Consider the following 26638-nt stretch of genomic DNA (forward strand, 5'->3'; position numbering starts at 1 on the left):
CATTTCTTTTGCTGTGACACCTCTGAGTGGAACTTCCGAACACTCTACGTACTTTCCCAGTGGGCTGACATTTGACTCAAACACATACCAAACCTGTAGACCCTCTCATCTGCTTGACCCACCAATCGCTATGCTTTGTAGACAATAATACTTGAAACTGACGTCAGACTCCCCCATATGAGAAGATGTTCTGTGAGACGTCAGGAAGGAAGTGACGTCAGAGCCTTTCATCAACACCCTCGCCTGTAGACTTAGATTAAGAAGTACCCGAGTATAGAAGCTGCTTTAGAGAAGTGTGGTGAGCTATGATTGGCTGCACAGCACAGCCATTGCAATATCTACATGGCAATTGGTAAAGTGAAAGAAACATGCAGTCCCACACTGACACCTCAGTCTGACTTCTGCTACAGCAAACATGGTTGCAGTTTCACTCACTGAAGCCTACGTGCCAACACATAAACACTAATTTACCAGCACAGTGACTGTCATTATTACAACACTTACTGAAAAAAACGTATTTCCCAAGCCGTTATGTTAATTGATCTGAAGGGGTTTACTGAGCTTCATAATTGGATTATGGGGGAAGTTTAAGGGTATATGTGGGAGGTGTTTCTTGGCCAAGGATGCGTAGGTGGACGACACAGTGTCTTTTGACCTCACAGTCTCACGTAACATAAGTCTGGCCTTAAAGTGGGCGAACGCTGGTAGGCTAAAAAGATGCATCAGAATGTCAGAGGTAAACTGTGTTAAATGTCACTCAAGTATGATATGATCACACTCAGCTTGAAGCCGCACGCACATGTGATCATACTGGTTTCCTGCTTCTGCTGTTAAAAGTTCATATTTCTAATGAGTCACAAATAACATATACAGCCTCAAATAACCTCGTACACTTGGGTAGTTAGAGGTGTCTATTAGCTCATCGTTAGTCAGCAAATTTTCCTATGTTCATAGGCAAAGTGCAAGACAAAGCACTTACTGTAAGGTGACTGAACTTCCCTTTTAGACAGAATAAAATCCCACATTGTGGTTTGGGGAAAGGGCAAGTTAATAGATAATTCAAATCAATCATCCAGAGAAACAAGACACCGCTTTCATTGCAGTATAAAAGGTATTCATGTAGAACTTTTGGTTTTTGTTTCCTCCTTTTTATCCTGTTTTTGCACTTTCTGTTTGATGGTGGATAATCAGCAGCTGATTAAGGCAGACAGGAAAATTTTGAAGTTTTTAGAGGCTTTCAACTAAACATATGACAATGAGTAAAGCTTAGACTAACCTCATACTCAGTCATGACTCATTAGAATCAGCTGCTGTCAAGTGAGCATGATGAATTCTATGTACTTACTCAGTGAACAACTTTCCGAATTGCACTAAACAATATGATAGCTTAGAAGTGTTTGTTTTGTGATGTCAGAAAAAGATGTGATGTGAGGATGTGTTTTTACACACCTTCCCTGTTTCTACAATGACATCAACTAAAAGCAGTCATTGAACTATATGTAGGTCAAACCACATCCACTTAACTTTAATTACATCACAATGGATTTCACAACAAAACAATTTAATTTGCAAGAAAATAAGGAAACTATAGGACACTAATAGTTTTCTAAGTTTGCAAAAGTGCTTATGTTCACAACATTAATAACATTTCCTATAAGTCAAATACACAAGGGCAGATTAACAAGAAATAAGGATATTTCAGATGTTTAGGACACACTAACTCACTCAGCTAGTGCTTTGTTATAGTAAATTCCATTAAGGTGCTGAATCTGGGCATGTTCAGACAAGCAGCGTGTTCCTGAGAACCCTGATGTCTGGACAATAGTTATCAAAATAATCAACATGAACTCCAAATGACTATTTATTCCTGTGGGAGGGCTTCATTTAATTTAACAGAGAGGAACTGATTTGGTAGGTGCAGTAGTTACCAAACAAGGAACATTGTGATCTACAGGGACAATAATTCATCAGGAAATCTCTTTAGGTTATGGGAAAGGAAACAAAAACTCCCAGCATGGTCTGGGGTTTATGATCTGCAAATATCTTTATGCATCATGTCCTAAATGCACTTTGAAAAATAAATTATAAATCATTCTAATGTTCTTTTTCTTATTAATGAATGCAGGAATTTCCAGTTCTTAATATCAGATAATAGTACTGAGCCATTTTCACGATCAGAAAATAAGACACACCCCCAAGAAGAAAAAGAAAAACACAGACAACATGAACAATGTGTTCAGTCATCTCTTGGCTGCTGATGTGAGCAAAGACCACAGAGCAGAGGGCGTGCTTCATCACACAGCTGTAGCACTTTTGGTTAATGAGACTGTGGAGCACTTGGGCTTTCAGACTGAAGCTGTAGCTGACAAAAAAACAAATCAGAAAAGTGATCCCTTCACTTTTTGAAATATCTTGGATTTTCTGCATTTGGATTATCTTTCTATTCTGCTCATCCACACACTTGAAGATCTGTTTTCAGGATGACCATAATCCTGTGGACCATGGGTCTCTTTCTACTTGTGCAGAGCTGCTTCTGCAGCATTGGAGAGACCAATATAGGCTGCATCAAGTGGAAACAGAGTGGGAAAGATGTTTGCTGTGAAGCCTGTCATCCAGGTAATAATGATAACAATAATAATATGAGTGTATATGAATGTAAATGTTCTTTTATTTTAGACTCTACATGTTGTTATTTCATGCCAGATTAGTACCAATACAGTATAACTGGAACAACTGATAATTAATTGTAACTGAAACTTTAAATATTTCTTTGTAAAATTCATTCCATGTTCTTGCAAAAATTGAAAATGTGTAAAATATATTAAAACTTAAGATAGTACTCATTCACTGGACTGAGTTAATAAAATTAACTGGATATGTTTACTCACAGGAGTTAAATAGTTTTACAATAGTTCTAAACTCCGTAGTGTTTCCCAGGGTAGTGTCTCTATAATGAGCTGAGGTTGAGGCAGATATTTTACTTTCTATAAACTCTGATACCTGACTGTGGACTTTTGTCTATTTAATAATATAATTGGAAAGGAAATCCTCCAAGTTATAATCAGTGTAATTGATATCTATCTGAATATTCTCCTGGTCACCATATTATTCTTTCAGGACACACTCAAAAATAAAGCCATAAACTGTACACTGTCTTTGTGAGAGTGTTTTTATGAGTAACTGTACTCCAAACTCTGAGCAGTTCCTTTGTGGCAGCATCTGGCAACCAAATAGTTTCAGTGGTTTTCAGCTAATACCACAACAAAGAGAAAGTTTGGATGAGCTACAAACGAATTGAATAATTTTATACTTGGTGATTTCTTGTAAATGTAATGAAATCAAGTCACTTCTGTTACGGAAACCTGCAACTCTTGCTCCCACATGTATCTTTTATCATTCTTTGATGTTCTTTGTACTTTACCAGTTTAGTGAGGGAAGGTAATATTTCTTTGTGTGGGATAATATGTTACATTATCTTCTTATCAGATCTCACAATGCTGCTATTGTCTATTTGTTTGTGTGTTTATAGGGAACCGTCTTGTCAAACACTGTGGTCCAAGTCCAAAGGACCTTTGCACTCCTTGTCAACCTGGGACTTATACAACTGACCCTAAACTCCGCAGGTGTTATCCGTGTACTCAGTGTGTAGGTAAGTAACGCTGGTTTCTGAAACATATTTTCCAATTCTGTAAAGTGTAAAAGCAAAAGAATCAAGTCTTAACCCATAAACACCCAAACAACCACTGGTGACCAAAATCCTCTACCAATATGAAATGTTTAATAACTGTTGATCCACTAATCCTGTCAATCCATGTAAATAATTGGTGTAAAATGCAGTTTGTCATCTTTTCATGGTCATCAGATATGACCTATTTGGATGTTCAGAGGCCCTAGCAGTAAACATGGAAACACCGTCATCTTCTACAACGTTGATTCACCAGTAAAACCCATGGAGTTTGACAAAGGATAGTGGATGGACATACTTGGTTTATGTTCAGTTAATAATAAATTTTGATAAAAAATTGTCATTTTCTTCATTTTTTTTCTCTGTTTCTGATATTATGACAATTAACTTTACTCTGAGCTTTTATGAACATCTTCATGATCAGTAAATTGAATACTGGAAAATACCGCATTTTTATTGAAGAAATGCAAAATACAGATGATAATATTATGATAAATGGCGATAAATCACTTAAGAAAGGTTAAACAGAAAAATTCATTTGGGAACTGCCACAAAAGTAGCGCAGGGTCTTTATGGGTTAAAATAATTTGGATTACATGGTGTCAGAACTCTGCTTTTATTTTTGCATGTGTAGGACCTCAATTCACGGTAAAACCCTGCACAACATCCACTGATACTAAGTGTGGCTGTAAAGACGGACTGATATGTGGTGATGAACAGTGTAGTTTCTGTACTGAGAAGTGTGGCAAAGGCCAGGAACCAACAGAAAACCGTAAGAACATTTTTTAAAAGCACAATACATTAGCACATATATGTGATTTATGAGTCAAACTGATGCTAAAGCAAATGCATGACTGTCTTTTCTTAGGTTCTTGCAGACCATGTCCTCACGGTACCTTCAATGACCAAAGTCACCAGAAATGTAAACCTTGGAGTGCCACGTAAGATATGAGTCATCTCTTATCTGTCATAAAAACTATGGGTGTTTTCGCACTGACTTAGAGACACACTCACTTTCTTAAAGGTGTCCCCATCCAGACCAGTTTATTGAGGCCAAAGGAGATGCATTCAGTGACATCAAGTGCAACAACGTTACAGTTATGCCATTGGTTCCAGTGGTTCCAGACAAAAGTCAGTAAGAACTGCTTCTAATGTTTCATTCATTCTTTAAATAAATCTCCATATAAAACAGAATTAATATAAACAAATGATACTAATTAAAAAAAACCTCTATTTGTTGTGTTTCTACAAACCTGTTATAATAGGTTTGATTGATTTATTTTTCTGCATGTGTACTGGTCAGATCGTGAAGAGGTGTGGCCATGGGCCTTTTGCATGGGCCTCTTTTGTGCACTTCTGATAGCCTTCAGCATCATCATCTTCACCACCAGCATGGCCCGAAAAGTCCTCAAGAAACGAAAGAGCATGAAGAAGAAAACCAAAAAGACACCAATAATCCGAACTCCTACAGGTCATTATTTCTATGTCTTGTCATGGACCTAATATATGAGATTACATTTACAATGACTCAAATGCTGTAAAACTACAACTTAGATGAAATTCTGTTTCTGTTTTGTCCTCAGATGAACCCAGGACCCTGATAGCAGTTGAGTGCAGTTTTCATGAGGCCCAGCAAGAGCAGGGGAGCAGCACAGAGACGCTGGCATCCAAGGACTCCTCAGATCAGCTTATTCCATGAAAGAAAAGGAACCAAGTGTACCGTGACACTCAAGTACCTGTTGAAATATTTTGAAACTCGGGGGAGAGAAACAAGATATCCCGAGTAGGATCAGGTCAGTTTTTTGACACTTATCCAGGTTTGGAGGATGTCCTCAGAGGATGTCCTGAGCCAAAACCCATGGCTCTGAAAGGAAAAAAAACAGGACGCTGTATTCAACAAACTTTTTTTTTTTTTTTTTTAAATCCACTCTTCTTTCATTTACAAAAAAAATAAACAAATACTTTGGGTTGGGTTAGATGTAGCTTTGAATATTTCTCTGTAATTACCACTCAGCACAATGATAATGAGACTTTTTAATATTGCAATAAAGTCATGAGGAAAGGAAGGGGAATTCTAACAGGGAAAAAACATTTGTATTATCTATTTACAGCAGATAATTGTGGCCATGGTTTTCCTTTTCAGTTCAGTATTTACATTTACATTGAGTTTAGAACCTAACTTTCCAAACACATCACTGGAAACCTTTAGAATTTATTTGAGCTTTGAAACCAAAAGCCTTCATTTGAGCTCAATCTTAACTCCAAGTACTGTGTGTAATAGAATTGTAGCATTTAATGTGAATGAGTGTGGCTGCTGTTGTTTGGTAATCGCCTGGGTGTTGCTCTGTATGAATGTACAGTTCAGTGGGTGTAAGACAGCAGAGAGGTTTCAGTCACGCCTAATGAACCTCATACCTCCAAAAATAGACTGGGTTTTATTGAAATGCTGATGCTGAGTCTAGAAACCTACTTTTACTGCTTAATTTTGTAACTGTCAGTAGCCAAAAATGACTGTACTGTGCTGATATAATCACAGTTCTAGAACATGACACTTAATCTATTAAGGAAAAGACTTGGCTTCCTGCTCCAGTGGATGGGAACTCCATTGTGGGATCAATTATGATGGTGACATAAGATAAAAAAGTACTACCATGTGCAAAACAGCATTGGCACCTCCTCTTTACCCCACATTGTTTTGCCAGGAATTACATGGACTTTCCTGACTGTTTCACAGCCAAAAAGGTCAATGAAGGGTTTTCCCCACATGTAAATATGTGTTTACTACATCTTAAGACAAATCACCACAAGTTCTGCTTAACCTACACTTTCGTCTTCTATTGAGGATGTTTAAACCGAATACTGCTGCAGGTTGATACGTGCCTCTTTGGGGTTCCACACAATCCAGTGTTTAACAAATTTATCATGTTACTAGTCATGCTGATTCTTGACATTCCTATGAAATGTCTCATAGGTCATGAGATGTTTTGTCAGGAAAACATATGACTCACTTTAGGGAAATGCATAGGAGACAATAAAAATGCCAATAAAGGTTCAAGTCTGATTAGAAAATATCCCCTTCCTGAATATTACTAGTTAAAAACTGAAAAAATGTACTCGTGTGGGCAGCTAGATCAGACATAGCGGAATTTTACTTACTGTATTTCTTTTACTGTATTGTAACAAGTGTATTATCTACTGAAATGGAACATTTGTCACCACAGACTGTGTGGGTTAAATGTGAGAACGTTAACCCACAACTATAGTAATGTATCACTGACTAAGTATGTGTCACACCTGCTGAGACTGTTTCGGGTGAAAGGTAGCAGGCGCCGCCTTCAGTTACATCAATTAAGAGTTACTTCTAATCTGGACTGCAGCACTTTATTTTACCTCCAAACTATAAGGACGTTATGTGATATACTTGTATTTTTGTATAATGTGATGGATTTATATTTTTTCAGTACATGTATCCATTGTTTTACACTGTATTTTTCATTTAATAAATTCTTTCTGTATTCATTCAAAGTACTGTACACGATGAGCGTCATATTTATTTTTATTTTAAAAAAAAGGGATGAATGCAAAAACACACACAAAACAGGATAAACAAAGACAATCTAATATCAGACCAAGTTTCATAATATGAATAATATTATTTGGCTTACATAATTGGCTCTGAACTGACAGACAAAAAGCCTACCTAAAGCATTATATAAAAACATGGGATGGACGTCTAACAGCTATGGAGGCCCACTTTACAGCTTGTCAGCTCTTTCAAATTTATCTTCTGTTTATTTACTATTTGGATCCTTGTGTGAATCCTAGTGAGTCGGTGTGATAACTGTCTAAATGTAACCCTGTGGCTGCTTTAGTTGGACATCAGGAGTGAATATAAAAGACCCTGAGATGATGTTTTAAAGCTCCAAAAAAGCTAATATGTAAAGTAAGCAAAGCTCACTCATTGTCTCATCTAAACCAGTACCTTGATCCAAGGCACTGACAGGAGAATTAACCTAGCATACATGTTTTTATGGCAGGGAGAGACCAGAGGACCTGGAAGTCAAACCAGTGATTGAACTAAAACTGAGCAAACATGCCACCCCAACACTGACCTTAGCAGACCTTTAAACATGTATTGCTTTGTTATATGTAATGCATACCAAAGGTACATAATGAGCTTGCTGTGTTAAAAGGAGTAAAAAATATTTACATTTGATATTACGCACTTATTCTAAGTCATACTGTAGTTGACAAAGAGGTTTTCTGTTGACTACAGGTTAAATAAGTTCAGTTGATTGTCATTTTCCTGCTGTAAACATTAAGTGTTTCCAAAGATTAAAGAGTGTAAAAACTACACCAGACATGCAAAAACTAGAAAATGCTCTATGTTTAAATAAAACTGAACTGATATATTTCCTTTTCTGAAAAATTCATTTCAGTTCAGTTTGCAGGCATCCCTTCAGGTCTTTAAACAAAGAGTAACATGGACATTTACAGTGTGCTGCTTAACTGAAAAAAACAAAGGTGTAACAAACATAATAAAGGCTAAACTGTTTAAATTAAATACAGATGAACAAATATGAATTCATCCAATACATCAGTTTTCCCTTTAAAAATGGCAAAGATGTCAAAGGTGTTAATTCTTTACTGAAAACATGTTCTAAAATGTGGTATCATTCATTGCTCTTTGTTCCTCTAAAGTGCTAGTAGGGCTGTAAGAAACAGAGTCCTTATCTTTTTCAACCTTAAAGTAAAGTGAATCGAGCCTTAGTGTTCCAAAAATATCCACTGTTGCATTGTAACAGGACGCAGTGGTCAAACTTATTGTTGCTTGCAGTTTTCTTTCTTATCTTTGGCTTTCGGGCGTCCTGATTTGTCTGTCTGCCGCTTTGTGGGTGGGATGAAAGTGGGCTCTTCCAGAAGGCCATGTAAGCCAGACTGAGAGACAGGAAGTGGCTGACAAATGGAGCCTAAAGTGAGGGAAAAGGATATGAGTGTCCAGTTATTGTTCGGATAGTTTTGTTTTGAGTCTTCGTGTGCTGTACCTGTTTGTCCGCCTCTCAGGCTGTCTGTGCCTTGCCTCCTGGCCTGGAAAGTTGGGTCAAGCTCCTCTGCGATGTTTCTGATATGTGGGGCTGGTCTGCACATACAGCATCAGTAGATCAGCACATACATGTACTTACACTCTAAATAATAATAATACAGTTAACATATGTCTAACAGAAACTATTACGGTATAGTAGAGATAGGGCTTGGTGGCTGATTCTCTGGGGAGCAGTCCTCTGTGGGGGAGGGAAGGCCTTCTGAGTCAAGTCTCTCACGATGGACCTAAGGCAGCAAACAGATCAAACTCACGTCATTAGTGTATAAAAAAAAAACAAACAAAAAAAAAAACTGAAATAAAACAATGGTATAGTTTTGGTAAAACTGGGAGAAATGTGTTGAACTAAATTTGAAATCTGTGTTTGGAGGAGGAAACCGTTTCTAGTACCTGATTTCCATTTACCTGTCTCTCTCTAGTTCTTCTGTCATGGTGACTGATCATTGCTCGGTGCTCACGCCACGACACCGGCCCTTCCAGCTCACGAGACCTACGCTTTGACTTGATTTCCTGTTTCTGCATAAAGCGTGCAATTTCCTGGGACAAAAGCACAAGATATACAAATATTAACTGCTGAATATATTTAAACTAATGACAAAAACATTGTAACACTAATGTACCTCATCTTGTGCTACTTGTGCCACTCTAAAATCTCGATCTGGGTACGAGCTTCGAACGGACTGGGAGTTCTATGAAGAAAAAGTCCAACAGAAATTTCTTAGTTGTATAAAATGAAAATGGTGTATCTTCATCTCTCTGACAGGGAATCATAACACACATTTAGGTCCCTTACCCTCCTCAGCTGCTTTTCCTCTTCCTCCTGCAGCTTGCGGGCCAGTTCCTCATCCTGCAGGACCTGCTGCAGCTCTCCAAGGTCAAGGCTCCCATCCAGCTCTCGTGGCATTGATGCTCCTGGGATAGAGGTCAACACACGTCAGATATCAACTGTAAAATCTAAAGGAACTGAAGTGTGTATAGCACGCTAAAAGTACAGATAGTGGAAAACCACACAGACAAATTAAGCTGAGTCACACCAAGTTTAAGTTACACCAAAAGATAAGAAGATACAGCGTGTAGAGACATATTGCATGATTATAAAAGAGACTCCACAGTGCTTAGAGATTCTTTTACTACACTAAGACTAGACCAACAATGAAGATGAAACAGAGCGTGAAATCACAGGCAACTCCAGGTCAGATAAAATTACAGTTATCAAAAAGAAAAATTCCCCACTTCAGTAAGAGACCCAAAGGAGTACTAGAGGCCAAATTTTGGAGACTGAATGTTGATTGAGGGAAGATGAGAGGAGCAGATGTACACAGAGAGGAAGGGAACACCGCTTTGGAAGCTTCCACTTGCAGACTGAACTTGGCTGCAGTTCTGGGCGTTACCTGCTAGCATGTGCCTTGACCTATCCCTGGTTGAAGCCCTGCTGCTGCTGAGGCTTTGGCTGCGCTGCGGGGCTCTTCGACGGGGCTGCTCTACTCTCCCCTTCACCTCCTGCTCCTCCTCTGAGCTTAACCTTTCCTCTGTGTTTCCACGCCAGGGCCTGTGCTCACGTGCTGTCGTCTCCCTCTCATCATCGTCATCGTCCTTTGGGTACTTGTGCTCTTTCCACCTTCTACTACCTCTTCTTTCTCTGTTAATCAGATGTAAGTCTCTACTACTAATCTCATAAACCTCTGAATCATGTTCCTGGTTATCACGGTGCCTGTCTCGATCTTCTCTGTGATCTCTCTCGCTGTTCTCTCGGTGTGACAATCTCCTCCTCTCCCTGATATCTCCATGGAAACTGTGCCTGGTGGTGGCAGCTCTCTGGAAGGCTCTCTGATGTGGTTGGGAGTCACCACAGGACACCTCACTCCCATGAAGCACCTGACTGTCTCTCCTTTGAGGTCTTATTTGCAGTGGCACCCCATTCGCACCAAACCTCACAGACACACCCCGCTCTCTGAGGACCTGACCTAGCATCTGCCAGACATTGTTGCTTTCTTCCTGATACCTATCAAACCTCTGACTATCATCCCGAAAGCGAACATGTTTGTCTGGGTTGTCCTTGTAGGTCCAGGTCTGTGTTGAATCTCTGTGGCCATGTCTGCTCCTGTCATATAGTCTGACAGATTGAGTGCGACTACATCGCCCTTCTCTTACCTCTGCTAACCTAGAGTCTCCACCATGAGCTGTATTTCTATGCCAACCTTCAGAGGCCCCTCTATAGCTCCTTTCCTTATCCCGATTCCTAGCCTTCCTGTTCTCTACTTCACCATTTTCATAACAGTCCTCATCCCACTCTTCGGTCTCCTCTTCCCAGCTTTGGAAGTCCTTTGTGAAGCTTCTGTGAGAGCTCAGACTTCTGTAGTATCTCTCTTGTGGCCGAGGTAAGGATGCCCGCCGCTGAGGAGGCACAGTGCTTAGTCTTTTATTCCGTCTTTGTGACCTCACAGAGAGCAGTTCAGAGAAAACTGCATCCAAGTCCTCTGAATCATCACTCAAAAGCTCTCTGAATTCATTCCTGGTTTCTCTAAATGAATCTGTGTGTCCTTCATTTGACCATGGCGTTGAATTTTTTTGAGCTGCTATCCCCCTGGGGGACTCTGCCAGAGGCCCGCTTAAGTCTGAATAGTCAGAGGTTGAACATTGCCACCTGGTGGTAGATGGCGAGTACTGCTCCTGTCGGTCATATGTGTGTGGGGATGTCAACGCAGAATCACTGCTGCTGCCTTTAGTAACATCAAACATGCAAACACAAAAGCAGGGATGGTGGGTGAAGCTGTTACTACATGACAAGTGCAGTTAATGATGAGACAGCATATACAGCAGCTTGATAACAGTTGCATATTTGTCATGTGGAGGTGGGTACGAACTTTGACACTGGGTTGGCGCCACAGTGGCATAAGGAAATAGAATTATGAAAATGCCTTGTTATTCAGTGCAAATCTTTGATACCCAGGGTGTATGTCAAATGTTCTAAGTCAATAGCCATGCAACAAGCTTGTGCCAAGGTTTAATTTTGCTGTCTAATGTGACACAAATGTAACATAAGCTGTTTCTCAGGAATTCCCCAGGTGCCGGTCTAATTTGTCCTGCTGTAGTTTCACTGTGGCTCAGGACTCTTTCTGCAAAACTCATAATAAACAATCTCTAATTTTGTGTTTTGTGTCACTGCTTCAGCAAATCTTCTGTGTGCAAGTAAGATTATTGTGTAACATGAGGTTTTTAGTTGTCAGTATTTTATTGTTATGTTAAATTACAATACTTAGTTTATGTAGAGTAGGACAGGCTGGACAACCCTATTATTACAACATGAAGAAATTAAGCTGCATATACCCCATGTTCGTGTCAAGTGCACATGAATGCATAGCTTTTATACATTTGTATTGATTAAGAATGTTAAACTTCAACTCAAGGCTAAGATTTTTTAATGCTGTAAATCTTTGCTGGAAAATGCTATGGAAGTGTAAAACAAAAACTACAGAGATGAAGTCAAAGGGAAAGTAAAGAATATATTTATCTTGAGTTGTAATTATTTTCTTCTTGTTAAAATGGATGTTATAACCCTGATATTGACAAATATTATTCTGGAAGTGACACCAAAGTAAAGTAATCAATACTAGCATCAGTTTTGATTTTTTTTGTGAGAATATGTAAATATTTAAGGAACAAATGTATTTCGTCAATTCATTTACATTTTCAAAGAGATATAAAATATCACCTGTAAACAACCAGACAAACAACCAGTGTATTATTTGTTAAACAAGGTCAACAACACACTACACAGCAGTTATGTTATGCATTTGTTCATGCATGCTGTTACAGTACCTAATAAAAGGCTTAAATACGATAGTAAGTAGTAAAAGTGACAGAGCATGTTTGCAGAGAATTTAAGTTGAAATGTGCTTTAGGATAAATACACATGCAAGTTTAACAAATGCAATTTTGCATATATAAACAAATATGCTTATGGTATACATTTTTATTAACCAAATTTACACCCAACAGTCTTTAAAAAGGACTACAATGTAATATATAATGTAATGTTGCATCATATAAACTGATGTGAATTTAACATAAAACACACACTGAGTGTACCTTCACAATAGTTTTCCTGTTCTCTGCTCCTCCTGGTTCTGTCCTCCTCTTCCTGCATTCGTTTGGCCATTTCCTGTGGATAGACAGATTTAGTTCAATGTTTATTTGTACTACACATTCATAAAATTATTGACACAATAGCAATTATGGCAAAGTGAAGATTACATTGCAGTGCAGTTCTGTCAAAATAAGCAAGTTCTTTTGAAACTGAGTTTCCAACATTTATTAAATGTATTTATTAAAAATGTAAAAACAACCAATTTAGTTGTATGAACGATGTATGGCCATGGGTTAACAGCACTGCAACATTCTTAAAGCATCTAAGTGACCATTTACGACCAGAAGGTGGCAGTGTAACACAGACCTTTTAAAAAAAGACATTAACGTTTAGAATCTGATGACAAGACTCATGAGTGACAGATTTTTATGAATGGTGGTGATGTAACCAGATATGAAGAAGGACCGTTTTTCAGTAGAAAGTTCTTTAGAGAGTAAACATCATTTAGTCTATATATTTAAAAAAGTTTAAGTTGGGGGCAAGAGGGGATTAAGGGACATGGGCACTAAAGCTTATTATATCCGACACAAACAACACAACGTGGACCAAACTGTTAGACCCTGTGCATGCTGAATACTGAATATGATTAAGGAGAGATGTGCAATGATCCATCAAATAAATGAAACCATTAGACACAACAATCTAAGTAGTCACACTGACAGCGCTGGGGATGACTTAATGGAAACTATGAGACCATATGACAGACAAATCAACTTTTCATCCCCTTCACCCTGCACTCTAGTTCAGAAAAAAACTCTTAACAGAAGCAGGTCAACGGGACTGTTTCACTTGAATTAACACCTTGTCACTGGGGAATGCCCACCCTCACCAGAGCTGTTATACTTGTCTACTCTCTAAAAGAGCCCCCCTGCCATACCACTGTGCTGCTCTTATTTTGGAAAGGCCAGAACTCATAACATTCTTTACAAATCAGCAACTTCTACTGGTGACTTTCATGAAATCTCTCTCTGTAGGCTGCATTTGTAACATAAATCATAAGTAAGAGCCAACACAGCTCTTTTTGCGTTGTGATCAGAGCGTGTGCGTCAGCTGCTTTGCCAGCATCAGCACACAATTAGCAGCTTGCCATGGCAGGTTAGGCCTGGGGTGCCACGGGGATCTGGCATTTGAAACTGCACAGCCTGATGCCTTCTGTTCCTTAATTAAAGACACAATCTACGGGGAGGCAAATATTTAATCAACACTTCTGATCAGCCGGTCATTAGGAGAGGTACGAGTTACAGGAGGGTTAATAACTCATCATTTGTTGCTTACATCAACATTCACAAAACTAAATGATTACATCCACAAAGGAATTTACCAAGAGCTAAATAACCTGAGTTAGCTAGGCTTAATATGGGTTAACTAGGTTTTACAATTTAACACCTCCTGTGTGTTCCTGCAGAGCACAAACCCCTCTGATGATGAATGAACCTCACAGCCTCTCTGACCTCACATCCTATAAACAAGGAGCTTTTATAATCCAGCCCAAAGCAGCCTCCTCTAAAAAGGAAACTGCAGGGTATAGGAAAATATTATGCTCGAGTGGCCAGCTGGAAGTTTTGTGGCAAAGTTAGCTCTTTCCCCACACTGCACTTCCACAGCTGAGGCCTTCATTTCTATTGCTTCCTATTTAGTAAATTACATAGCATGTGGATATGCATGTTGTAAAAATCACTGTTTATACACTGTGAAGCTAGGCTTATGGGAGGAGGAGGAGGAGGAGGAGGAGAAGGAGAAGAAGAATATTATGTAGCGGGGCTCAACTTGTAAACTTAATAATATGACTAGTCGAACAAAAACAAAAAGATGAAGGTTTTCCTTTAAGGCTTTTTTTATTCCAGTTCTCCCAAACAGTGACAACTATTTACATGAGTTAACGGAAAAAGGAAAAGAAAAGTCAAAACCTCTTTGTAGCCTAACAAACACCCACAATGTGCTGTCAGCTCTATCTTACTCTCCCAACAAAGCCAAAATGGCCGACATATATAGGGAAAAGCCCCTCCCACTGGGCATGACCCACAGCAATCAATTACACAAACATGATTTTTCCTCAGAAAATCACAAGAAGACACATCAGAACACAAGGAAAATAAAGAAAAATACTGTCTTTAACATTTCCCCTCTATATTTATCACAAACCACTCTCTAGCAGAGAGAAATAAACCTAATAATTGAAAACCACCCATTAAATAGTCAGGTGACCATTTTCCCGCCCTGCCCCCCTTTATTAGACGGCAGCACTAGCTACGCCCCTGTTTGGCCGGCTCGGCGTCAGTCTGCAGGAAGCAGAGTGTGTGGTGAGTATCAAGCATGAATGTGTTAAATGTGTGCGTATGTTGGTGTGTAGAACGGACAAGTGTGCACCCTCGTACGAACTACATGAAACTGTGTGTGTGTGTGTGTGTGTGTCTGCGCGACATGTACGTGTTGTGCATGTGTGTGGTGTGTACCTGTGCGACACATACTGTGTGGCGTGTACTTGTGTGGCATGTATTGTGTGTGCGTGTATGTGGCGTGTATTGTGTGTGGTGTGTATTGTGTGTGTGTGTGTATGTGGCGTGTATTGTGTGTGGTGTGTACATGTGTTGTGTATGTGTGTAGCGTGTCCATGTGCGTCATGTATTGTGTGTGGCATGTCCATGGGTGGCGTGTATTTTGTGTGAGTGTGTGTGTGTGTGAGTGTGCACTGTCCGCGCTCAGCAAAGGGGATGCTCCGTCACAATTATAGTTCAGTCTTGTAGGAATTTAGTTCTCCCACAAATTACAAGTCCCAAATATGGGCCAATAAATGTCAGAATTTCCTCATTATGTTAGCTAAAAACCCATCCCATAACTATTTGTTTTGGCAAAAATATAAATCATGAGTTCCCGGAATGCTATAACTGAATGACACCCCAGCTCAACCATAAAAATGTAGAGAAATGCTTACATTACATTTCACAATATCTAAAGTATGACACTTACATAAAAAAACATTCACAAATAGAATGTGAATGTTTAACAAACCATCAGCAATGCCAAACCACTTCAGAGTAAAGAATGAACTACATAATAAAGAATTTACATGCGCTAATTGTGTTCATTCACTGAGGACGTATAAATGTTTTGAGTATTACAAAAGAAGATGAGGAGGTTGATGGTCCAAGTCTGCACTCAGCTCCTAGTGAACTTACTGGAGACCAAACTGTGTCTGTGCATTACTGCTGACTATGTCCATACAGGCCTCTTATGGAATGATGGATAAATAAGAGGCCCAGAGCAGCAACTTTCATTCATTACATACTCTGATAGTCCTGAGAGAGTGAGGTAAACCGTATTATGCTCCCTGACCTGCTAGTAACAGGCAGATACAATAACAGCTCCCTAGTGCAAGACACAGTATGTCTATGTGTTACTGTGCTCAATGTGCCTTCTCTGACTTCAAGGATAATGCTGTTCTATTTTAAGTTTGTGCCAACTGCAGTTGTTGCCCCACTTGATTACACTTTTTCCTGTTTTGTTCTCACAGTGGTGCAGTTTGAGATACAAAGACTCATTATCCTACCTTTACAAGAGACTATTTAGTACTTTGAACTCTGAGGAAAAACAACTTCCTACAGCTGTGAATAGTTAGTCAGATAATCTATAACCATAAACAGAAACACAGCCCCTCTGCTTCTATAGATGTATTATTAATCATTTTCAACAGATCACTTATCGCTGGAATCCATTATAACTGACTGTTTTCAACCTGACATTGGTGAGAAATTAAACAAGCTACTTTCAACAGCTTTCTCTGAGGCCTTTAATTGAGTGTGTGATCACTTCAAAGTATTCATTTGTTGTGGTCCAAGCCTCTGTTTTGTCACAGCACTGTGCCAAAATTGTACTTGTTCATACAGTGTAACTCTCTGCTCTGGTTACTGCTAGCAACTTGACACCCACGGGAAAGGATTTATTCTTTTTTCAAGAGCAAATCCCTCAAAATACTTTGCTTTACAAATACTTTGGCTGTCACATGTGTGTCTCCTAAATACATTCAAGTTCAAACTAAGCTTAGGGTTTTAATCTAAAAACGGCACACACACCAATTTTCAATCTTATTTCCAAACATTTCTGGATGACACTACCTCAGACCTGTAAAGGCAGGTAAAGGTAGGTTTGCTTTTTCTGTGCCTTATACATTGGTTTTTGGACTAGTAGTTTAAGATTGTACACACCTCATCATCTTGCTCCCTCCTTAGAGCCTCCTCAGTGCACCTCTGGATCTCCTCCTGGATTACACGAGCATACTCAAAGTCTTGCTCCTCTCTGCAACAGTAACAGAACAGAAATACCTCAATGTGATAAACGTGAATCTTCATTTGTAGTCAAAATGAAGTGAATTTGTAAGTAAAGTAACAACACCACTCACTATATTTTGTAAAAGCATTCTACCTATGCAATACTAAAAATAACAAGCATTGTCTCCACTATGCAGTATTTCAAGCTCCTTAGGGACATGCATACCTTTACCTACAGTAAATATAAAGACACATGGAAATGTTCTTTCCATCTGTTATTTTCATCTAGCTTGCTGTTGTTCTTATCTTCAAAGCAGCCTCTGACAATCACAAACATTTTGCTTCCTTCACATTATTGAAAATACCAAAAAAACACATGTCGAACAACATGCAAAAACTTGATTTTTCTGCGAATATACTGAAGAAAACACATGATCCACTGTATGCCTGAATGTCAAAATATAACTGCTTCAAGAGCCTGCAGAAAGCCAACAATGCGACACATTCCATGTCTGAAAAGGGCTTAAGAGACTGGGTTTAGAACAGAGGTCACCCACAGTTGTCTGGAGGCCTGTCTGAGAAGGGCACTCTGCTGAGCCCGTTGCTCCTCCTCCTCATCCTGAAGCCTCTTTGCTACACGGATGTCATTCTGCACCAGTTGGTTCTTCTGGATGTTGGTGGTATAGTACTGTTCAACTTTGCAGGTAAAGAAGAATGGAAAAACAGAAAAGGACAGTCTAAGTTATAAGTGAAATATAGCATTGTATGTTTACCTATCAATAACTCTGATTGTCCTAGAGACAGCTGTGCTTTGACCTTCAGAGCACCTTTGAGAGCTCCCAAGAGAAATAAATGCACAGTACTCATATTACACTATTTTACAAAAGCATGCATATTATTGTAAATCTGTAATTTGCAGCCTGTAATCAGAGACACAGTGTCATTCTTAGCTCAGTTCCTAAATAAGTTAAGTAAAGGGAACTAAATGTTCACAAGCTAGAAAGTGGCATTTCACTGAAACAGCATGCAATATAAAATGATAACTATAATACTCATATTATAGGTTTGCAGCTGTGCAGCTGTCACGTGAAAGCTTGACTTTGTACTTACTCTCCTGCTCCTGCAGGCTGTGTGCTAACACCCCGTCCTCCAGCACAGCAAAACACTGACACACTGAAACAACAGCACAGCAGCACCTCAGTATCATATAGGACAGTGTTTAAGATTAAAGCACAACATGAATGTTTGAAAAAGTGAGAATTTAGCCTCGTGTAGACTGGCAACAGAAAAATTGAGGGTAGTTTTGAATGATTCTTGAATAATCCATACAGAGGGTATGAGCTTTTGAATGGCCTGAAAAGAGACGATATTGTAGAGGTTCTGGCTCAGTGCTATGTGTGAAGTGAAACAATCAGGTATGAGAGCAACATTTTATGATGGCAGCTTAGATGACACAGACAAAGGCAGAAAAGAGAGTACCCTTTAAAACTTCAATGGACACCAACCATCTACCACTCTGGCATGAATTCACTGTTGAATTTTAGAAAAGCTCTCATAACAAAAAAAAAAAAAAAAAAAAAAGAGTACCAGCACCAGACCGACATGAGAGTGGCCACAATTATAACTCTTCTCCCAAAGTCAAGGATGTCTGTTGTTGTAGAGAAACTGTGCCAAAACAAAAGTAGTGGCATGACGAGCTTACAGAACTGTGTACCCATGTCTTTGTAAGATTAAAAAGTGTGCATTGCATAAAGCACTAAGGAAGAAAAACGTACCATTGTTTGATATGAATTAAACTTCTGAAGAAGCAGAGGCTTTTTTTTCTTGTACAAATGTTCTCATTATGACTAACAAATTAGGATGCAAAATTTACTTTCTACTGGGTTGGCAGAGCAAATGGGTAAATGCATCTAGAGTGAAAGTGTATGGCTGTAATAGATCCTTAGGCTTAAACCAAAGGTTCTGTGTACACCAATACTGCCTGGTTCTTCTCATCTTTGTACTCAGAAGACAACTGAGTATTCAATATCATCTGATCCCACAGTCTGGCCACCTGCTGCTCCATGTCGTAATAACCATATCTGTTTTCATGTCAATAATGCTCCCTGGGCCTTACACTATTTCCTTAGAAAGCTGACAAGCCTGAAAGAAAACAAAGAGACTTGAGAAGTAATTTTGTGCCTTCTGTTTTGACCTGAACATACTTCAGACACCAACCACCAGCGCTGGATATCCACACTTTTGCATGTCTTTAACCTGTGCATTAGTCTTCCAGAGCTTCAAATTCAGGGACTGTTATACTCATCTGTACACACACCAAGTATTTACAATAGCGCTTAATGAGTCAGGACGGCCTCTATGTGCTGTAACCCATGTGTGTTTAAAGTCTGTCAAACAAACTCCAAAGTTACTCAAGTGAAAATAAACACAGACAGACAGCTACCCTATGGCCCAGCAGTCGTCCCTACTTCCTCCATCTTTGCAGAAGCAACTGACCAGACAAAACAACTTCACTGCCTCACTTATTTTCCTCAGGCACCCTGGAATGGCTGTCCTCCTTTATACTGGTGCTTTTACATGACAAAAGAAACCCAGCAGACAGCGTTTAAGATGGATTTAGTCTAGTGCAGTGGGAAAAGCCATGAGCCTGAGCCAGAGGCAGGGCCAATTAAAAACACCTGTCCTAGTACTAATCCTTCTGCTGAGCCTATCAGAGCGGCCTGGGTTATGTCTACGGAGACAAAAAGGACATTTACATTCATGCCTTCAGTGTTTTGGATACTCGCTTTATGAGCTGAGCTCCAGCACATAAATGCCACATGTTGTTCATAATAACCTGTCTGAGTTCTTAACCCTGCTATAGGAAGCTTGGATACCTTTTATACTAATGTAAACCTTTAAGCAATTTAAAACAGAAATACTAGACAGGTGATAAATAGGTCCCTAGTCCGGCTCACTAGGGAACAAGGATGAACATTTCCATCACCAAAAGGGAGCGGTGGCATTCTCCTTCCTTTTTCCAATATCTGTGTGTTATTAATTTGAAAGACCGCCTCGCCAGAAGAAAGAATAACAGCTTCTGAGCTGCAACTAAACTAAACCCTGCCAACAAAGATACACATCTTTTTATGTGCTGTTTTGTTTAGTAGAGATTTTGTCATTTTAATACAACAAAGCACTCCCTCACGTGCAAACATTCCACCAAAACAACCTCACTCCAAACAATGTTTTGTAAATGCACTGTCACTGCGTCCTGCACATCAGGCCAAACAACCCGGATAACTTTTACCCCTATTCTAGAGTGACGGCGGAGGGTGCCAGACCAATCCACAGCACTAGCACACTACTAATGAAGTGTGGAGGTGGCTCTAGTTGTGTGAGATTAATAGGTTCTCTAACAGACTGTCCCCAGATAACATGGTGAATCTGCTGCTAAATTTTGCCAACTGATCATTAAAGCTGCAATAAAGGTGTCAAAAGAATTAACACACATAAAAACTGCAAAACAAATAGGATTGGCACTAAAAGTTAGATATACTATATCCACAAAAGTATTAGGACATATTGAATTTAACATGTTCTATTGCATAATATCATTTTATATTGCAATAATTATTTTAAACATTATCATAATAATTATTGACAACAACAGACATGAAGATTTTTATAATGATAATCTATATGGAATCAGTTCTGTATCTAGAATAACCTTAACCCTAAGGAATCACTGACTGCTAAAAAGGCTGAAATAATCAAACCTAGAGACATGTCAAACATAAAATCTGAGATCGACTTTGCTTGTTAGCTTTTAGTTTTTTCTTCAGATTAGAAATTACAAAGCAGAAACAACTAAACAAGAACCACAGTAAAGATTTGTGCTACTTAGGAGATCTATATATTTATTATTATTATTATTATTATTATTAGACCCATAAAATACAAAATGACTTAGCGTTTCTTCATTAAAATAAATGAACACAGCCTTGTTTTCTTTCTACCCAGTTCTTATAGGCCTTATTCATTATTCCCCAATAGCTGAACTAGTTCAACAGGCACTAACAATGTATTGTAACATTTAAACATTTTCCCAAAAGTGTTGATACAGCCATTCAGACTGAGGATGTGTCCTTTTTGTCCTATTCTGTAAACAGGAAAGTGAAAAGAAGAGACCATATAAAACAATTGTGTTCAAACTAAACAGTCAAAGTTCAACAGTGGAATCAGTCTGACGGGACTGAGCCATCAAAAGTGTCTGTTTACACCATCAACGACCCCATAAGCCTACACTTGGAGTTAACCTACACCAAGACAGACATGCATTACCACTTACACCTGTTGTGGAGCTTAAGAGATTTTCCACTAAATGGATCTCCAACCTAGCCTTATGGGCCCAGTCTGTCAGTGAGGAGGGATTAGGCCCTAGACTTGGTTTTAATCTAACTGGACAAAGTGACAGTTTACTGTAAAGTCCATCCGCAGGGTTAAGAGAGGAGAGGCAGAGGACGGACACAAAGATGGAAAAAGGGAGTGAGGCTGTGCGTGCGTCTGTGGGTGTGTCTGCACTGCGGGTTAACTTGTTTTTCCAAACTCCTTCCAGCGACGGTCACATTACCCTTCAAGGGGAGGGACATGCAGACTGTGTTATTATGAGCACCAGACAGGTTTGGAGGGACAGGTTGTGAGGCGTTCAGGGCCAACAGTAAAAACACATGCTCAGTGCATTTTCATGGTCTTACTGAGACTCCTACTGTAAGCTACTTAATAAGGACACTGAAAGAAGCCTGCGAGGCTTACGTCTGTTTCTTAAGAGGGTAGTAAATCAAAGATCCAGCAGAAAACAGAAATTGGCTGTGGCATTTGAACACTGGAGGCTGAGAGGTATGTGTACGTGGTAAGATAGATCAGGAATGAAAAGTGGGCCGGGAACATCTAGATAAGTAGTCAAAACACTGAGTCGCATGGCATGCTAGAGGAGTTTGCTTAAAATATATATTCACATGAGACAGTTGCATATGCGGCATAAGTAAGATCATATGCTTCCAACATAAAAATCACAATTTTGTACTTCAATAAAGTTTTTTTACACAAATAAAAATGTTGCGATATTCTCTTTGGTTGCAGTGTTTCTATTTTATGTGTCATCGAATTTGTGAATTTGATAAAATTCATAAATCTTGCAAGTGACCATCATCGGTTGAGTATAATTTCAGTAGAAACCAACATATTTCCATACATGTAGTAACCTGAATAGTCCATATTGCGTGTATGAATAAGGTAATTTTTTAATATTGTTTCCACCCTTAAAACTGCAAGAACTAAATGGGGGGGGGGGGGGGGGGGGGGGGGGGGGGGGGGGGGGGGGGGGCAGTAGCAGAATCTGGAAATACATACTTTTCCTCTGCAGCTCTCAACTCTTGGCCCAAATTGAAACATTAAATATAAAAAAGATAACCTGACATAGTTTAATGCTGTTATGGAAGCTCCTGCATTGAGACATGGTGTGAAGCAGGTAGGAGGGTTAAATATGTGTTGGGCAGTGAATCAGATTTCATCAGATGCAACCTGAACACAAATTCTACTGTCTGAAAATGTCTGTGATTAGTCAAAATGTGTAATACAGGGTTAATTTTCTACAGCCTAAAACACAGGAAAGGAATATATACAGAAGTGCTGTGTCTCACAATATGGTGAAAGGTAATAATGGATTTTTTTGCCCAGTGACGCTAAAATATGATCAAGTACTGCAGCTTTAACGTATAGCTTCCAACAATATGTGCAGTCTCTCTGCAACAAGGCTGTGAGAAAAGGGGACATTACAAAGCAGGAAACCGTGACCCTTACAGCCCCCTATCCCTTCATGTACAAATATTATTCTTTCTGGTGGCTAAACCTTGCTTCTCTTTTCAGATAGTGTACCTAAACAGTAACTCACAACATGGTTGTGTGCAATTTGTCTCCCAACTCCCAACAACAATACAATCATTTTTAATAAAATTAGGAAAATTATCCCAGGCATCCAGAGCATGGGAGCAGAAGATCAAACTCCAACAGAGATATTTCTTTCATCTTCGTAGCCACTTGGAGAGCAGCAGTGGCAAGTGTCTGCCAAACAAAGAAACTGGCGAAAGGAGAAAATGACAAGGGTTCTATTTTCAGCCCAAATCCCTCACCCACTGCCCACGCCCCCCCTCTCTCCTGCTCTCTTTCTCTCTCCTCCTCCCAGTCCGTTCTGTTCTCCTACTCACTGCTTTTTCCACTAAATTTCACCATGAAGTATCTGTCCACTGCATTGTGCTATAAACTAGATCTGGGCCAGGTTGTCATGGACAACAAAAAGAGGTGAGGGGTAATGGGGCTGTGGGTCAGTTGGTGAGAGTGAAATTAGGAATGAGGGGGGAGGAGGGGGAATTCCTCTGGGAGCTGCATTCCCTCGGCACATCAGGCTATATCAGGAGCAGTCAGAGGAGGGACAAAACAGGAACTGATAAGAGGGGGAGAGAAAACAAAGAAAGTTAACTTGGCTGAGAATCTCAAATGGGGAGGAAAATGAAGGAGAAGTGAGACACGGGGGCCTACGTCTCTTCAGGAAATTAAGACATAAACACCCACAACAAGATGTAAAGTAATTGACTGCAGAGCCACAGGGACAGACAGCGCGAACAGTACGACAAACTCAATCTCCTGAATATAGATGATCAGTGGAGAAATGACACAAACCAGACATCTGCTATTGTCTGAACGGGCAGTTTATAACTGCTATTACTGGCTTTGTTTGTGTACTGGTCTGTGCTTGATAAAGCATGAAAATGCAAAGCTGCACAGTGCACCCTTTGTGTATGGAAACAACGGTGGACTGCTGAATTATCTCCCCTGATAAAAGACATGCAGACCTATTTCTATTCCATTCATTAGTGTGGACGTGTCAAAGACTGAGTCAACGGTCTGCAGATAGCTCCCAGTTTAGGCATTCTTTACCTGGGAATGATTTCATACCAACAAAAAAACAAGTGGATCAGACTCATTTAGTTTACAAAAAGTACATTAAAAGAAATGTACAGTATTGTATACATAGAGAATTGTTTCTGTCTTTGGAACTTTTACATGTGTATCTGGAATTTTAAGACAGAAAAACCATTAAAATACTGACCTCAATACTTCAGCATTATGTCTTCCTTGCATAAGTAAAAACTATAAAACATTTGATCCTACTTGGTCCCATCATGTCTGCTCTTGTAGCTGACCCCCAACCTCATACCTCACAAAGACAGCTTAAACAAAAGCACATTTCCCCAGGAAACACACAGTAATGAAGCACCACAAAGTTCACCATTTCCATTCTGTGTGTGGTGTGTGTTACATTTTCTGGAGGTGCAGAGGTTGTGTCTGTGTGGTCTTACCTTCCTGGACGCGTGGAAGGTTGGACTGGTCGATCTCCAGCTCTGCCATGGCTGTGTGTGCTGTCACTGTCTCATGGTGACACAGACCCTGAAACAATCCATAAATACAGACATGAAGTCAACAGATTGTGGAAGTTATTATACATTAAATGTGACATAAAGTACTGAGTAAAAAGGGAATGTGCTAAGTCCCACCAAAGGGTCCAATCCAACTCACGGGATGAATTTGTAAAATGGAAAAATTACATGGATACATTAGCTGTCAAGGGTGTCAAACTCATTTTAGTTCAGGAGCCACATGCAGCCCATATAACTGGAATGAACAAGTAAAATAATTGCACTGTCACTTTGGTTTAGTGTGAAAAAAGTAAAAGTATAATATGAAAATATTCACATTTACAAACTATCCTGTCAAAAATTGTCAATCATAAACAACCATAAGCAACTTGAAAATTCTTAAGAAAATTAAGTGGAATTTTACTGATATTACGCCTGTTAATAAATGTTTTGTGCCTTTGTAGATCCACTACGATCTGTAAGTTGTAATATACATATATAAATGAGAAGCTGAGGCATAATATTGTTAAAATTGCACCATTTTGCACTATAAGAGAAAAATTTGGAGTTATTTATAGGTTACTATGCTGTTATTTTACTGGACCAGCTTGAGATCAAATTGAGCTACATGATAAATGATTATAGGTAAAAAGGGTTTATTTTGGTGTCATAAAGTGTTGTAAAGCATTAAACACTCCAGACTTGGCTAACTTAGCTCAAACTAATGGCAGACAGAGTAACAATAACACAGGACCTGACCACTTCTGTTGACGAATAAAGTTAAATAATCACCAGTATTAGACTAAACCAGTAAGTAAACCTCCAAAAAACACTGCAGCACAGCCTACCTGTTCACAGCACGCTGCCCACTCAGGCTCAGTGTCGTGTCCGTCCACGCAGCCTATTCAACAAGTAGCAACAAAACATGACAACCGAGCCCAGTGTCAGCTCCGTCCTCCTCCGGACCTACTTTCTCTCTCCTTTTTCCCAAGTGTCACGCACGGGTCTGGCTGTTTCAACCGCCTGGACCTTTGTTGTGGCTTTTACGCGAAATAAACGGCTGTTGCTCATCAGTGAAACAAAGCCTCGTCGAGTTGTGATGGGATGGGAAGTGAAGGGAAGTGAAGGGAAGGGAAGGGAAGCCTGGGCGGACAAACTTAACTTAGCCCACAGTGCGTGGCTCCGGCTCCTGCTCCTGCTCTGCGCGAGGTGGGGGCGGTTAACGAGTGGTGCCTTCACGTGCCCACTCAAGCTCAGACTATTTCTGGCAAAGTTTTCCACGAGTCACGATCATTTGAACAATTAGCAATATCATTACCAATAGACTATTTTCTCTTACAAGATGTGTTTAAAAAGTAAAACAAACAAACAAACAAACAAAAAACGCCTACTTGTGTTTTATATTTTACCTGCACTGCAACTATACGAATCTGTAAAAAAAAAAAAAAAAAAAAAAAAAAAAAAAAAAAAAAGACGACAACTGATATAACAATGGAAAGAGCGCACATCAATAAAGCTTAAACAAATAACATAACAGCAACGGTAGATTTTCACTGTAAGTTGCTGACACCCTTTCCAGTAATTTCCATAATGCTGCCACTGACACTTGTAATGCAACCACAAAGACACTGACTGGCTACCAATATATCCGACGGATTGTGAAGGCAACACTTACCATCCAAGTGTTCCAATCACTCATGATTGTTTGTTAAACGTCTCAAGTGGCTACTGGTGTAATGGTTAAAGTTTTACTTAAAGTCCAATGATAATTAAATAGTATTTTGAAAGAATTGAAATTATTGGTGTCAGATCTGCTTCTTTTGTAGAGATCCAATGATTAAATATTTGGTTTAGATGGTTTTAGACTACTTATTGCTGGTTTATATATCTGATCAAACAGATTTTCATTTTGCAGCCAAAGGTGGAAGATTCCATTTAAACAGACAGATATGGACACTTTATACTTGTCTTGTTTGATTGCATTTC

General features: G+C 39.3%; 2 protein-coding genes across 3 annotated transcripts; one reads left to right on the forward strand and one right to left on the reverse strand.

The window, feature by feature from the left end:
• The first annotated feature begins 2248 nt into the window (after positions 1–2248).
• On the forward strand, positions 2249–7221 carry tnfrsf9a (tumor necrosis factor receptor superfamily, member 9a). The gene is made up of 7 exons (XM_030137875.1): positions 2249–2616; positions 3530–3649; positions 4320–4457; positions 4554–4626; positions 4710–4816; positions 4989–5156; positions 5269–7221. Exons 1-7 carry the CDS (start codon positions 2481–2483, stop codon positions 5382–5384), a joined length of 858 nt encoding a protein of 285 aa, XP_029993735.1. The 5' UTR covers positions 2249–2480; the 3' UTR covers positions 5385–7221.
• Positions 6384–25825, reverse strand: ccdc187 (coiled-coil domain containing 187). 2 transcript variants are annotated; one of them, XM_030137816.1, is made up of 13 exons: positions 25501–25825; positions 24596–24683; positions 18309–18371; positions 17756–17894; positions 17136–17226; positions 12876–12948; positions 10178–11506; positions 9580–9698; positions 9407–9475; positions 9192–9323; positions 8919–9013; positions 8731–8825; positions 6384–8655 (listed from the first exon to the last, which is right to left on the reverse strand). In XM_030137816.1, exons 2-13 carry the CDS (start codon positions 24642–24644, stop codon positions 8507–8509), a joined length of 2403 nt encoding a protein of 800 aa, XP_029993676.1. In that variant the 5' UTR covers positions 24645–24683; positions 25501–25825; the 3' UTR covers positions 6384–8506. The 2 variants fall into 2 exon arrangements, with proteins under 2 accessions (XP_029993676.1, XP_029993675.1); XM_030137815.1 differs by having other exon boundaries at positions 9565–9698.
• Positions 25826–26638: the final 813 nt, after the last annotated feature.

The sequence above is a fragment of the Sphaeramia orbicularis genome, chromosome 7 (assembly GCF_902148855.1).
Source record: "Sphaeramia orbicularis chromosome 7, fSphaOr1.1, whole genome shotgun sequence".
Classification (NCBI taxonomy): Eukaryota; Metazoa; Chordata; class Actinopteri; order Kurtiformes; family Apogonidae; genus Sphaeramia; species Sphaeramia orbicularis.